Source organism: Monopterus albus, unplaced genomic scaffold, assembly GCF_001952655.1.
Source record: "Monopterus albus unplaced genomic scaffold, M_albus_1.0 scaffold312.1, whole genome shotgun sequence".
Taxonomy (NCBI): domain Eukaryota; kingdom Metazoa; phylum Chordata; class Actinopteri; order Synbranchiformes; family Synbranchidae; genus Monopterus; species Monopterus albus.
Window position 1 is genome coordinate 141446 of NW_018128192.1, and position 15553 is coordinate 156998.

General features: G+C 40.5%; 1 protein-coding gene across 1 annotated transcript in view; it reads left to right on the plus strand.

Moving 5' to 3' along the window:
- Nucleotides 1-15553, plus strand: part of LOC109973945 (calcium-dependent secretion activator 1-like) — a gene marked incomplete at its 5' end in the record, with an annotated part of 241653 nt that overhangs the window by 132626 nt on the left and 93474 nt on the right. Inside the window, 4 exon segments of the mRNA XM_020623851.1 lie at nucleotides 932-1079; nucleotides 10889-10963; nucleotides 12050-12133; nucleotides 12864-12896. Coding sequence (XP_020479507.1) covers nucleotides 932-1079; nucleotides 10889-10963; nucleotides 12050-12133; nucleotides 12864-12896 — 340 coding nt within the window.

A 15553-nucleotide genomic window follows, 5' to 3' on the forward strand; every position in this document is an offset into this window, starting at 1 on the left:
TGTTTTTATTCCATTAAACCTCCTTTTTTGTACTAGCACCTGGGTCAGCCATCTTGAGTCCAACCCCAGTTCTCCCTCACCCTCCTGGTGAGGGGGACTAAACCGTAACCGTTTTACCCATCATCACCAAAATGTATACAGTTAAAAGGTTATCCAACTGCTTAAATGCTTTCAGGCATTAAAGACTAACTTTCTAGGGTAATAGCTTCGAGTGATGACCATTCTTTTTCAGAATTTTGAGGTTTTAGGAGCCTCAGTGAGATTTACATTTTGCAAAGGATAAAACAAACAGGTATTTAATAGATTAAATAGATTTCTCAGTGTTCTAAGGGGTATGTATCGTAACACAGTAACAGCACACCTACATTTTACTCTTTTCCATACCAGGATTTTTTTTCATGTGTACCAACATTTCTCACAAGCTACCTTTTTTACCTTCTGCGATTAAGGTCTTTGCAGTAGGCTACCTGCAGTTTTCAGAGTCTGTTTTACTTTGAACAGTATATTTTGATGGGAGGCCAGGAGGCAACATGCGTGGCACAAAGAAGCATCTGATACGATATCACACACCCCTATGTGTGGGTGTACCGTTTCCGCTCTCTAAAGTGAGCTGCCTAGACAGCAGTACACAGATAGGCTATGTGCTGGCTGTGCACAGCTCTGACTTTACATGCTATTGATAATGCCTGTAATGTCAGAGCAGCGAGTGTTAATTAAACCCCACCACCATCCCCCAAAAGTGCGGCACTTCCCCCCAACAGCACTGAAATTTCAGTTTTGACTAATTTAATTAAAAGTGTGAGGAAGAGTCTAAATTAGCATTGTGTGTGGAAACAAAACATTTTATATTATTCATTTGTTTATTGAGGGGGGTTGTTGGGGCACAAGCAGTCATGGCAACAGCCCTGTTCATATCTTTTCTTCTCTAAAGGACACGGACTGCATTTGAGGCCAAGCTTCAGAAGAGCAGTCGAGCAACAGACTTCCGTGTGCCACAGTCTATCTGCACCATGTTCAATGTCATGGTGGATGCCAAGGCCCAGTCAGCCAAGCTGTGTGCCATGGACCTTGGGCAGGAGGTAGGAGACAGTGAAAATGTTCTGAAGACTGATTTCCATTAATGTGTAGAAAACAATTTTTCTTAACTTGTGATTTAACCTGCCATACAGCATAAAGTTTCTCTGTTTAAATTGTACAGTGGGTACGGAAAGTATTCAGACCCCCTTAAATTTTTCACTCTGTTATATTGCAGCCATATGCTAAAATCATTTAAGTTCATTTGTTTCCCTCATTAATGTAAACACAGCACCCCATATTGACAGAAAAACACAGAATTTTTGACATTTTTGCAGATTTATTAAAAAAGAAAAACTGAAATATCACATGGTCATAAGTATTCAGACCCTTTGCTGTGACACTCATATATTTAACTTAGGTGCTGTCCATTTCTTCTGATCATCCCAGAGATGGTTCTACACCTTCATTTGAGTCCAGCTGTGTTTGATTATACTGATTGGACGTGATTAGGAAAAGCCACACACCTGTCTATATAAGACCCTACAGCTCACAGTGCATGTCAGAGCAAATGAGAATCATGAAGTCAAAGGAACTGCCTGAAGAGCTCAGAGACACAATTGTGGCAAGGCACAGATCTGGCAAAGGTTACAAAAAAATTTCTGCTGCACTTAAGGTTCCTAAGAGCACAGTCGCCTCCATAATCCTTAAATGGAAGATGTTTGGGACGACCAGAACCCTTCCTAGAGCTGGCCATCCGGCCAAACTGAGCTATCGGGGGACACACCAAACATGTGGAAGAAGGTGCTCTGGTCAGATGAAACCTAAATCGAACTTTTTGGCAACAATGCAAAACGTTATGTTTGGCGTAAAAGCAACACAGCTCATCACCCTGAACACACCATCCCCATTGTCAAACATGGTGGTGGCAGCATCCTGGTTTGGGCCTGCTTTTCTTCAGCAGGGACAGGGAAGATGGTTAAAATTGATGGGAAGATGGATGGAGCCAAATACAGGACCATTCTGGAAGGAAACCTGATGGAGTCTGCAAAAGACCTGAGACTGGGACGGAGATTTGTCTTCCCACAAGACAATGATCCAAAACATAAAGCAAAATCTACAATGGAATGGTTCCCAAATAAACATATCCAGGTGTTAGAATGGCCAAGTCAAAGTCCAGACCTGAATCCACTCGAGAATCTGTGGAAAGAACTGAAAACTGCTGTTCACAAATGCTCTCCATCCAACCTCACTGAGCTCGAGCTGTTTTGCAAGGAGGCATGGGCAAAAATTTCAGTCTCTCGATGTGCAAAACTGATAGAGACATACCCCAAGTGACTTACAGCTGTAATCGCAGCAAAAGGTGGCGCTACAAAGTATTAACTTAAGGGGGCTGAATAATTTTGCACGCCCAATTTTTCAGTTTTTTATTTGTTAAAAAAGTTTGAAATATCCAATAAATTTTGTTCCACTTCATGATTGTGTCCCACTTGTTGTTGATTCTTCACAAAAAATTACAGTTTTATATCTTTATGTTTGAAGCCTGAAATGTGGCAAAAGGTCGCAAAGTTCAAGGGGGCCGAATACTTTCGCAAGGCACTGTATCCTGGACGAAAACCTTCTCCAGAGTGCTCAGAACCTCATACTGGGCCGAAGGTTCACCTTCCAACATGACGATGACCCTAAGCACACAGCTAAAATAACGAAGGAGCGGCTTCACAATAACTCCGTGACTGTTCTTGAATGGTCCAGCCAGAGCCCTGACTTAAACCCAATTGAGCATCTCTGGAGAGACCTGAAAATGTCAACCAATGTTTACCATCCAACCTGACAGAACTGGAGAGGATCTGCAAGGAGGAATGGCAGAGTATCCCCAAATGCAGGTGTGAAAAACTTGTTGCATCATTCCCAAAAAGACTCATGGCTGTATTAGCTCAAAAGGGTGCTTCTACTAAATACTGAGCAAAGGGTCTGAATACTTATGACCATGTGATATTTCAGTTTTTCTTTTTTAATAAATCTGCAAAAATGTAAAAAAAATTCTGTGTTTTTCTGTCAATATGGGGTGCTGTGTGTACATTAATGAGGGAAACAAATGAACTTAAATGATTTTAGCATATGGCTGCAATATAACAGAGTGAAAAATTTAAGGGGGTCTGAATACTTTCCGTACCCACTGTACAATTTAAAGGTCACTCAGTTTGAGGGGAGAATGAAACTGAATGGTTTGTGTTTCATTTTAATGGCAGATAAATGTGTGAAAGTATTGTGTGACTGTGTGGTGACTGTGGTTCAGTGGGTAGAACAGTTGCCTCCCAACCGGAGAGTTGGAGGTTTGAATCACAGTGCCTACAATCCATATGTTGAAGTGTCCTTGGGAAAGACACTGAACCCCCAAGTTGACCCCAATGGTTAGAGCCATCAGTGTGAGTTGGTGCCACAGGGGGCTGCCTCGGTTCTTTACCGAAAACAAATTCCTTGTGTGTATAACATGCTTGGCCAAATAAAGGTGATTATCCTCATTACTTGAATACATATGTGTTTTGCATGTTACTTTTTTTTTCCTCAATATTCACATGTGCCATGTCACTTCTATCTTTCTTCTTTTCTGCTGTTTGCTACTCTGTCTTGTGAAAATACGTTAGAGACTGGGTAAGTTTGGCTAAATAATTCTTAGGATTGGTGGAGCCTCAGGCTAAACTAAAATAAAGGTGGACTCAGAAGGCAAGATTTAGAACCAAGACAACTGGTAATTTATTAGTTTTCACAAAGATACAAATGAATAAGATTCTTGGAACTACAGGTATTTGGAGAGTCTGCTGGGTTATAGAGGAGTGCCCCAGTGTGAGCTATAGCTTGTGGTTTTGAGGGAGTTCAGAGTTGGCAGGCGGCAGAGCCAGGTGGGCAGGCAGGAGAAGAACTGTTGAGTCGGCCTGGAGCAGAATCGCTGGTGCAGGAGCACTAGGAACCCACTGGTGAGTCAAGCAAGCCAGAGAGGGGTTGGTGTGGCTGGAGCACCAGGAGCAGCAGGTAGGTGGTCGGTGTGGCTGGAGCGCCAGGAGAAACAGGTGAGTGAACAGGTGCTGGAGGGGAGCAGCGTCACTTGCAGATCATGAGACAAACAGCGGGGATGCTGGACAGGAGTCACAAACGGCGTAGCTGGAGCACCGTGCTCACAGGAGAGTGGACAGGACAGATGAGTAACCAGGGGTTAGCAGGCAACAGCAACCCTCTGACAAATCAGGTTCTATAGCGGGAAGTGTGGGACGGAGATATGGCAACGTCACTGACAGTTTCCAACTCACCAATAAGGTGAAGAGACAGAGAATGAAGATGGTATTGCGGGTAGATCAGGCACACAACCTCACACAGTGCTGGACAAGGGTGCAAAGGGTGGCTGGCCCTCCAGGAATTTACATGTGGCAGGAGAGGCAGCAAGTGTTGGCAGCGTTGCCAGTTGATCTGGCACATTACAGGAACCAGATGAAATGGTGTCACTGGTTTTGCAGAAAACTCACAGGTTGGTAAAGGAGGTGGTGAGAGCATACAGTGTTGCTGGTTGACCAGGCACACACAGTATGCTGTACTGGACAGGGGTGTGACACTGCCGCTGAGAAATCAGGAACAAGCAGGTAATCAAAACAAGCATGATCTCTGGATCAAAAAGGCTTTTTCTTCTGACAAGAAGACAGGGGCCAAAGACGTCTAGGTGGGTACTGCAACGGACTGGCGATGAGGAATATTCTCCTGCCTGTTAAGTTGGTACAAGATCAGTTAATCTGTCACAGCTAAGTTTGCCACACCTGAACAGCATCTGCCTGCCGGGGCAGAGAGAGTGAGAGGCAAGGAGAAGGATAGAGACACAGAGAGAGCTGCCATAACAATATTCAATTGAAATCTCACCCTCCCATTCCCAAATGTATAATTAGTCATCAGTTTTCTTATCTGCCTTCCTCCACTTGAATTGTTTTGATTTCATTAGCATATGTGTAGATAGTATTGAATATACATGGGCTAGAAGTGAGAGATCTCATATTTTGCAGAATCTCAACACCGATACCAGTTCCTGACAGTGAATTAATTATTGTTAGGTCCTTCGCTGTTCTGTTGGTGCTACAAGGCTAAACAAAAGGATTCATCACAGTGATACTGCTCCTGAGTTTCCATGACAGCAGTTGAGTACTAATCGTTCCAAAGTCTTTTACTGGCCTCTGATTCATAGAAGAGAATGACTGTAATGCACTTCATTATTTACATGCAACTAACACAAACAAACTAAAAAAAAAGATTTTATTAATCAATAATGCAAATCATCAATAAATAGGCCAAATTTAAAAAATACATTTCAAACAAAGACCTGAAACAATTAATATATTATTTAAAGCTGCATTAACTTGTCCCTCTGATTTTTGACCGTTAAGGTTGAAGTGAGAGTCAAAACAAACTCCAGCAGTATCCCCTCCTCTTCTCCTTCTGCTCCTCTTTGCCCCTCCTGCCCTGTCTATGAAACTAGGTCATATGTGAACACAACATCCAGGGACAGTTGTAGCAGTCAAGTAGCACAGCAGGAAATAACTGGCTCCAGAACTAATGTTTGTGGAATATAGAGCCTGTGGTTTTCAGTGGCATTGCAGTGACACAATGTCAAATAAAGAAGTTTACATTTTAGCAATATGCATACGTATGTCTAACATTGTTTTTAGTGGATGTATCTGCAGTAACACAAGCAAATTATACAGAGGAATGTTTTTCTCAGTAATAGTGATACAGTACAAATGTTCAGTAAAATGCTACATGGACTGCTGTGTTATGTCCGACATCAACTGGACCCAAGCTGAGAAAAAATTTGCAAAAAATTTGCAGCATCTCTATTACAGGAAAACATGCTTGTTTCTGCTAATTGGACAACAAAATACCAATGCTGCAGTCAACTGAAATGACTAAAGCCAGAATACTTTAACAGAAAGATGCAGAACTGAAATGCTAACATTAACTTACTAATGATGCTGACATATACACATTAGCCAGCTACAGTACCTAGGCATCTAGCAGGATGGAATCCACATCTGCGTTAAATTTTAGTCCTTTAGATACTTTTAATGCTCTCCATCTCCGACATGCCAAACTGATGTTAACCCCTCATTCATGATCTTCTCCTAGCCTTGGACAAAGGACTTGTCTCCATACTTGTCCTCTTAGATCTCAGTGCTGCTTTTGACACCATTGATCACAGCATCTTACTGCAGAGACTTGAACATGTTATTGGGATTAAAGGAACTGCACGAAGTTGGTTCAAATCTTATTTATCAGAAAGATTTCAATTTGTTCATGTCAATGACAAATGTTCCACACAAACTGACGTTAGTCACAGCGTTCCACAGGGCTCTGTGTTAGATCCAATTCTCTTCACTTTATACATGCTCCCTTTAGGCAATATTATCAGGAAGCACAACATAAATTTCCATTGCTATGCAGATGATACTCAGTTATATTTATCTATGAAGCCAAATGAATCAGGTCAGCTGGTCAAACTTCAAGCATGTCTTAAAGACATAAAGGCCTGGATGACCTGCAACTTCGTACTTCTAAACTCTGACAAAACTGAAGTTATTGTGCTTGGGCCTGAAAACCTTAGAAATCTGCTGTCTAATCATATAGTTACTTTAGATGACATAGCTCTTGCCTCCAGTACTACTGTGAGGAACCTGTGAGTCATCTTTGATCAGAATATGTCCTTTAAATCACACAAAATCCAAGTCTCTAGATCTGCCTTCTTTCACCTGCGCAATATTACAAAAATCAGGAGCATCCTGTCTCAAAGTGATGCTGAAAAACTGGTCCATGCATTTGTTACTTCCAGGCTGGACTACTGTAACTCTTTACTATCAGGATGTCCCAATAATCCCCTAAAAAGCCTCCAGTTAATCCAAAATGCTGCAGCCAGAGTACTGACAGGAACTAGCAAGAGAGATCATATCTCTCCCATATCAGCTTCTCTCCACTGGCTCCCTGTAAAATTCAGAATAGAATTTAAAATCCTTCTCCTAACATACAAAGCCCTTAATGACAAGGCTCCATCGTATCTTAAAGACCTCATAGAGCCTTATCATCCTAACAGAGCACTTCGCTCTCAGAGTGCAGGTTTACTTGTGGTTCCTAGAGTCCACAGAAGCAGAATGGGAGGCAGAGCCTTTAGCTATCAAGCTCCTCTCCTATGGAACCAACTCCCAGTCTCAGTTCGGGAGGCGGACACCCTCTCTACCTTTAAGATTAGACTTAAGACGTTCCTTTTTGATAAAGCTTATAGTTAGGGCTGGATCAGGTGACCCTGAGCCTTCCCTTAGTTATGCTGCTATAGGCCTAGGCTGCTGGGGGCCCCATGATGCTCTGAGTTTCTTTCCCCTCCCCTCCTGCTCTCCTCTCCTCTCCTCTCCTCTCCTCCCCTCCCCTCTCCTCTCTCTCCCTATGCTTCTATATGCCACCATTACACATTACTAACTTCTCTCCTCTATCCACTCACCCCAACCGGTCGAGGCAGAAGGCCGCCCACCAAGAGCCGGGGTCTGTCGGAGGTTTCTTCCGTTAAAGGGAGTTTTTCCTCCCCACTGTTGCCAAGTGCTTGCTCAAGGGGGATTTGTTGGGTTTTCCCTATGTAATAATATTGATAACAGTAAGGTCTAGACCTTACTTTGTAAAGTGTCCTGAGATGACTTTTGTTGTGATTTGGCGCTCTACAAATAAAATTTGATTTGATTTGATTTTTGATTCTTTGTTGCACACTTTCTGTGCTACAGAACACACCTCTTGGGTCTAACAGGTCTGCTCCCATCCTTGATTTTACCTGCACAGGAAGCCCCCATGGTCTGTCTTTGAAATGAGCCATATTAGTTTGGATCAGCTTAGTTTGGATCCAGTTGTGGAAGAAGTGTGGTTAAAGGATTAATTATTTAAAATATGTTTATATTTAGCAGGTGCAACTTTACATTATGATAGTGCTGTGCTTTGCTAAGGTGCATGCTGTTCACCTTAACATCTTTTTCTAAATCTTTTATCCTTACATTGTTACAGAAGGCTATACTGCTGAAATACTTTAACATTTAATTTGGGCATTTGACTCATAATGTGTTGATTACAAACAGGATCTGATCTAGATACTATGGTCAAATGCCACATTGGAATTACTAGGGAGCCACGGGGGGTTAACTTACCCAAAATAGACCAAAGCTCTCCCAGAAGCTCAAGTATTTAATATTTGTAATTCTTCATTAAATGATAAGAGATTCATAAAATCTAATTAAAATCTATTGTTCTGTCATTTGTTATGTGAAATATATGTGCACAGTTCTGCTGCAGTCAACTCTATATTGCCTGTAACATGATTGATCTGGACAAGTGCAGGGTGGTTATTATTCATCATAGCTCATGAGCTGCTTTCATGTTTTTCTGTGGGCTTATGTGTAATTATTACATGTATTCGAAAAGGGAGAGCTGAGAGACAGTACAAATGACTCATCACAATAAAAAAAATACAAAGTCAACAGATAATTCACATTTAAAAAGAAAGTGGTTACTTTCCTAGTTGCCGGGTGGTGAAGGTGTAATGGTTGTGACTGCTCTGGCAAAGAAACTATTTCTTTGTCTGGCAGTGGCTGTGGGACAAAAAATGTGTCCAAGGTGTGTAAAGTCCTTGCTGATAGTGCTAGCTTTTTTGTGAAGTCTACTGTCATATACTGTATGCTGTCCAAACTTGTAAGATCAGAGTTCATAATCCTCTGTACCTCTTTCAAATAGGTCAAGTCTTTTCTGTGTGGTGCTGTTGTACAACACAGTAATGCAGTATGTAAAAAATGCTTTTTATAGTGCTACTGTAAATGTTTAGCAGAAGCTGTGTAGGTAAGTCTTTGGTTAGCGTTTTTATTATATAGGCAGTGTTAAGAGGCCATGTGAGTTAATAATAATAATAATCACCTTTATTTGACCAGGTATGTTACACACACAAGGAATTTATTTCCGGTACAGAACCGAGGCAGCCTTCTGCAGCGCCAACTTTTTTGTTATATGTTCTTTTGTTATTTGGACACTCAGGAATTTGATGTTATTCCGTGTCTCCACCTCCATTCCCAAAATGAATAGGGCACTCGCAACATGTAGCCTGTGTCCTCACTGGGGGTAGGAAAGAGTCATTCATCTACATAATCTGATGGTTTTCCTATGAATACTATTTTATGGTGTGATGCCAAGACTGAGAATACTGGGAAATGGATTGTTCATTAGAAATTATGCATTCAACAATTTACATTCTGTCTAGTATTGGTGGGGCAACACCCCGATACTTTGAAAAGGGGTTGGTCACTCCCCACACAAATCACCCCCATTGCCTCCTGTGTGTTATGGTCATTCTTTCCAACTTTCTTAGTAGTTTTCTCCCACAACAGTATGACAGGATAAAATGGCAAGATGGCACTGTTAGGTATCCACAAAACCAGCACAGTTAATAACTTCTATGGAAAGGATTACACAGTGGTTTGACCAGTCATGCCTTAACTTGAACAGTGACAAGACAGAAAGTATGTTGTTTTGGTAAATAAATAAATTAATTACATAAATGGCTTTAAAAGCAGCCTTTATGCAGTTTTCCTTTGGGGTGAAAATATTTTTCTTTCTGAATTGTTGAATTTGGTGTCTGCATGTATAGCACGGCAATGTTGTTGACAAACATATACACAACCACACCAATACACATATGTATACTCACACATATTCACACACACATCCCCATATCAACATTATTTTGCCAGTTCTCTGATAATTCATTTCAATATAACATGTCCTCCATCACGTCTTTAATCTGGAACATTATTGGACTTGGATCTCAGGCAAAGATAAAAAATTTGAATTAACTAAACTAACTACTACAATAGCATTAGCCCTGACAGCCTGGTAGAAGTGTAATCTCATCACAAAGACTACACTTGCACTATCTAAATACACACCCATTTGGAATAACCCAGACTTTTACAGTCAACAAAAAAACCACTTAACTTTCACAACCTGGTGTCATTTCGCCAGTTCGTTCAGAAACATGGCATTGGGAGCAAACATTACCTACCTATAAATACCTATAAATAATCTATCCAACCAAAAATCAACTTTCAGACTAATAATCTAGAACCCCCTCCCAAAAAAAAATTGAGACAATTAATATACCTTACTCAAAGAAATTACTCTTCAAAATATAGCATATACTCTTCAGAATAACTTCACAATCAGAAAACACATTAAGCTTACCATATACTAAAATGGGAATCAGACTTATCCATTACTCCCAGTGCCAGTTTCTGGGTGCAAATCTGTAAAAATACATTTACTGAATGACAAAAAATGCCAACCTGCAACGTATACAAGATAAGGTACTCCATAGATATCACCTCACTGGATGAAAATTGTTCAAAATGGGATTTATTTCAGAAATTTGTTCACATTGCACACAAAATAGCCCAGATACCTATGGTTATGCCATCCGGCATTGTACTTCAGTTTAAAAAATTTTAGCTTTTACTTTAACTCAAACACAATTTTTAATTTTTTTTAAGAATCCTGTATGAGGCTTGTTCTGCTAGTCCTAATGGACATGGTGTTATTAGTGAAAACCCTCTCTTAAAATGTAACATGTTATACTTATAACAAGGGATACCTAAATGTGTCACACTAGTGCTCTTAGAGAAGATAATCTACACATAACTTTCCAATAGCAAACATTAATTCAGTATCATGAAAATGCCAAGTGTTTCCATTTAATATCTACTGTCACTTCATGGAGTAGTTATTAAATGTGGATAAGAAGAGTAACATGTTTTCTTTTCATCCTCTGTAGAGACAGTACCATTCCCAAATCGACAATCTAATTGAGGAGACGGTGAAGGAGATGATAACTCTGCTGGTAGCTAAGGTACAAAACAGGCTGATAAAACATCCGTGATGTATATTTTTTTTACTATCAGACATGGGCCCAAGGGTGCCACAATCTCAGCTTGTTTTACTGTAGAGAAGTCAATTAAATGACAACAAAAAGATGCAAAATGACAAATGACACTCAAAGCAACCAGAAAGAGACACATAGTGATCTCAAAGGGACAAAAAAAAACTACTATAAAGAGACTAATAACAACCACAAACACCACACCCAGGGGCGTTCCAAACCAAGCAACATTCTGAGGCAGAAGCCAGTCCCCCTTAAGGACAACACACCCAGACATAAGCAGAGTGGTATATGCAGGTCAACAGAATGAGGAATGCCAGGACTTGTACACTGAAGAAACCAAACAACCGTTCCACAAGCGCATGGTACAGCACAGGAGAGCCAGCCCCCCAGGACAAGGTTCAGCCGTCCACCTGCATTCAAGGGTCAGCAGTCCACCTGCATTTGAGGGACAAGGGACTCTCCTTTGACCACAGATGGTTTGAAAGAGGAGTGAAAGAAGCCATCGGGGGGCTAACACACACACTTATCAGCCACTTACAATGCATAACTAAGTAATTCACTAGATAATACTTTATTTGGGACTACTTAGCTGCTTTTCAGGGAAATCTATTTTACTCTTAATTCTACTATATTTATATACACTTAGCACATTCAGCATTTATGAAGTTAATTAGAGAGAACTCTAAAACCCTTTTCAGTTTGCTGACTCAGTTCAGGGTAGTGACTACTAATGTGTTTTATAGTGTAAATGATACTGGAAAGATATTTCAATTTATTGTGGACTCTGCAATTGTTCTTCTGTGAAAGCATAAAAACTGCCAAAACTGGACATAAGGTTTAAAGTTAATATGGACCACATATTGCTATAGTTTAAACTGCTTATAGGCTTGTATTAATAATTGTACATACTGGACACAATAATATGAACAGATTTTTTTTTTTTAGTATTTCTAGTTTTCTGATATGAAAGTACATTTTATCTTAATACCTCCTGTCTTTTACCAGACATCATTGTAATAAACTCCTTATCACTTTTCTCTTCTCATTTTTTAGTTTGTGGTCATTTTAGAGAATGTGTTAGCCAAGCTCTCAAGATATGATGAGGGAACACTCTTCTCCTCCTTCCTATCTTTCACAGTAAGTAGTACATATACTGTACATATTGTTACCACCATCCTCCTTATCTGCCTAAAACACTGATCAGTGGGTTACTCACCAGTTTCACTGTTGGACATCCAAGCACTACAGCTTTCCACCAACAGTTCACCAGTGGCCATGAATGATCTGGCCAATTTGAAATAGGTCTACAATGTTAATTTAGCAGAGGTTTCATTACTGGGCATATTTTTAAATAAAGGTGTGCATACAATGGCTACAATAATAATATTCTTTATTTTCACTGGCATTTTTGGAGCTATAATAATAATATGGTCCTCAGCAATTGTTATTTTACTTGATGAATTAACAATGAATTTAGAAGCTGGACCTTGTTTATTGAATCATCATCATAGCAAAAAGCATTTAAATTTAATTTAATAATGACTTCGTCATTGTGTGTGTGCGCTTGTTTTTTCCATGTTAATCTTTTAATCTAATTTTTATACAGCCTGACCTTTTTTGAAGCCTTCCTTAGTACCAAATAGCTTAACACCTCAGCTGGTTTCCCACAGTATTACAATAGTCAGGTTATTGAACTGGAGAGTGCACTTTTGCAGCTGAAATCAACACATGAGTCACTGTTGCTAGTTCAGTAGGCACTAAACTACAGGCTGTGCAGTCTCACCACAGCAGCCTTTGTACAGAAAAGTTGTGCCACAGTTGGAGTCCTGACTGTTTTTTCACTTACTTTTCTCTCCTTTATGTCAAGGTGAAAGCTGCCTCAAAGTATGTGGATGTACCTGTAAGTAACACTTAATATTTTTGTGATTTTCTTTCTTCTCTGTATGTAGACTATGAAACAACCATCCTTATTAAAGCATGTTGTCTTAACTATCTTATAATCAACCCTGTCTGCTAGATATAACATTCCTCTATGAATAATTTACTTCATCAAACATATTTTAGAGGGAGTGTCACATTTTGTTACAGTAGGTGTAGGCATTTGTTAAAATATTTAAAAATCCCCAAGCTTTGAGCCACTGTGGAATATTAAGTTGTTTGAGTTGCTATAACTGAGGCACCAGCACTGTCACACTACCTAGTTTTGACTTGTTTAGTTACTATGAGTGAATATTGTAGGAAAATAAATAAAATAAATACAAATTAACTAAAAATATGAGTGGATGGTTTGGCACACAGTGCTCTGGGACAGGATCTATAAATAGCACCCTATTTCTGCTTATTAATTAAAAAACTGATTTTCAGTTGCGTATGAGTTGTACTGTGATTTAATTTCAAGAATTTAAATTAAATTGTAAAACTCACAGACATTCATGAAGTGTTCTGGTCATCACTGCAGCTACATTCTTGGGAAAAGGTTTTAATTAATAGCAGTAATGAATGGAACAGCCTGTGTAAAGTCGCTCTCCAAATATCTATTCGGCTCCAGCTCACATGTATGAAGTTACCCTGTAATATTGTTGACCTCTGGTAATGTCCCTGTTTTTTTGTTAGTATCTCATGCATATGCACAAGGACACATAATGCAAGTGATGTGAGATCACAGGAATTGCAGAATTTTATATTCTCAGGGATAAAAAAAAAAAATTAATTTCACCACTCGCCCCCCCACTTTGGAGCGGTCTTATTTCTTCCTTCAAGCTCGGGTCCTCTACCAGAGGCCTGGGAGCTTGAGGGTCCTGCACAGTATCTTAGCTGTTCCGAGGACAGCAGTTCTGGACAGAGATCTCAGATGTTGTTCCTGGGATCTGTTGGAGCCACTCTACCAGTTTGGGTGTCACAGCCCCCAATGTTCCTATTACCACTGGGACCACTTGTGCCTTCACCCTCCACATCTTTTCTGGCTCTTCTTTCAGCCCTTGGTATTTCTCGAGCTTCTTGTGTTCCTTCTTCCTGATGTTGCTATTGCTTGGGATTGCTACATCTATCACTATGGTCTTCTTCTTCTGTTTGTCCACCACTACTATGTCCAGTTGGTTGGCCATTACAGTTTGTCAGTTTGTATCTGGAAGTCCCACAGGATCTTAGCTTGGTCATTCTCAACCACCTTTGGAGGTGTATCCCATTTTGACTTTGGGACTTCCAGCCTGTACTTGGCGACCTGCCTGGTATGGTAGGCCCCTGCCTCTACTGATCTTCTGCTTAAAGCCTGTTCCTGTGCTACCAGAATTAATGTCTCTGTGCTGTCTTTCAGTCCAGCTTTGTCCAGCCATTGGTAGGATTTTTCAATATCAGCCACTTCTTCTATTTGACGGTGGTACATATTGTGCAGGGGTTTGTCCTTCCATGAGGGTTCCTGCTCTTCCTTCCCTTGTTCCTCTGGTTTCTGCTGCCTGAGGTTTTTACTAAGCACGTCATCACTCGGGGCCATCTTCCTGATGTATTCATGGATCTTTGTGGTTTCATCCTGGATAGTGGCTCTGACGCTCACTAATCCTCAGCTAGGAGGATACACACACATATATATATATATAGGTCAAAGGTCAATGTGTTTATTTGTCATATGCACAGTTAGGAAACGTGTTTCCCTGTACAATGAAATTCTTACTTTGCCATCCACATGAATGCCACATAAAACAAGTGAACTATAAAGTAGATTAGCAATAACACAAATCTAAATAAGCAGCAAAATCACAAATCTAAGGCACTTTAAAGCAGCAAGTGAAGGAAGCAAATAAAAATACAAGAAGAACACAATATAATGCAGAGAGAATATATACTACGTGGGAGCCGTGGAGTGCAAATACTCAGTAGTGAGTATGCAACTATGCATGTGCAAAATGAGTATGTAAACAGTACAGATGGAATTACATGAGGTAGATCCTGAGTCAGCTGTTTAGGAGTCTGATGGCAGTCGGAACAAAAGAGTTTTTCAGTCTAGAAGTCCTGCATTTCACACTTCTGAGCCTCCGACTGGAAAGCAGGTTTATGAACAGTCCGTGCTGGGGGTGGGTGGGGTCCTTGAGGATGGAGGTAGCTTTACTACGCACCTTGCGGTGGTAAATGCTCTGCAGAGAGGGCAGTGGAGCCCAGTAGTGATTTTCTCCGCAGTCATTACCACTTTCTGCAGGCGCTTGCGGTCCATAGCAGTAGTGCTGCCATAGCAGACAGTGATACAGCTGGTCAAGATGCTCTGAAAGGACTGGATCTTGCTACTAAAGGCTTTATTCTATTATAAAGCCTCGTCCGGTTCTTTCAAACCAGGAACTCAGAGGGACGACTCAGACCACTTGAGTATATAAAAAATATAACCGTGCTGGTTTATTCAAAGAGTCACAGGCAAGAATTAACATTACATTTCCAGAGATCTTCCAACCCCCAGGCTGCCCAAGCAGCCCGGAAGCAGAAAAAGACCCCGAACCTAGAATTGCTATACAATATCATCACTTAGTTGGCTCGCCCCCTCCTCCACAGAAACGTCAACCGAGACGTCTCTCT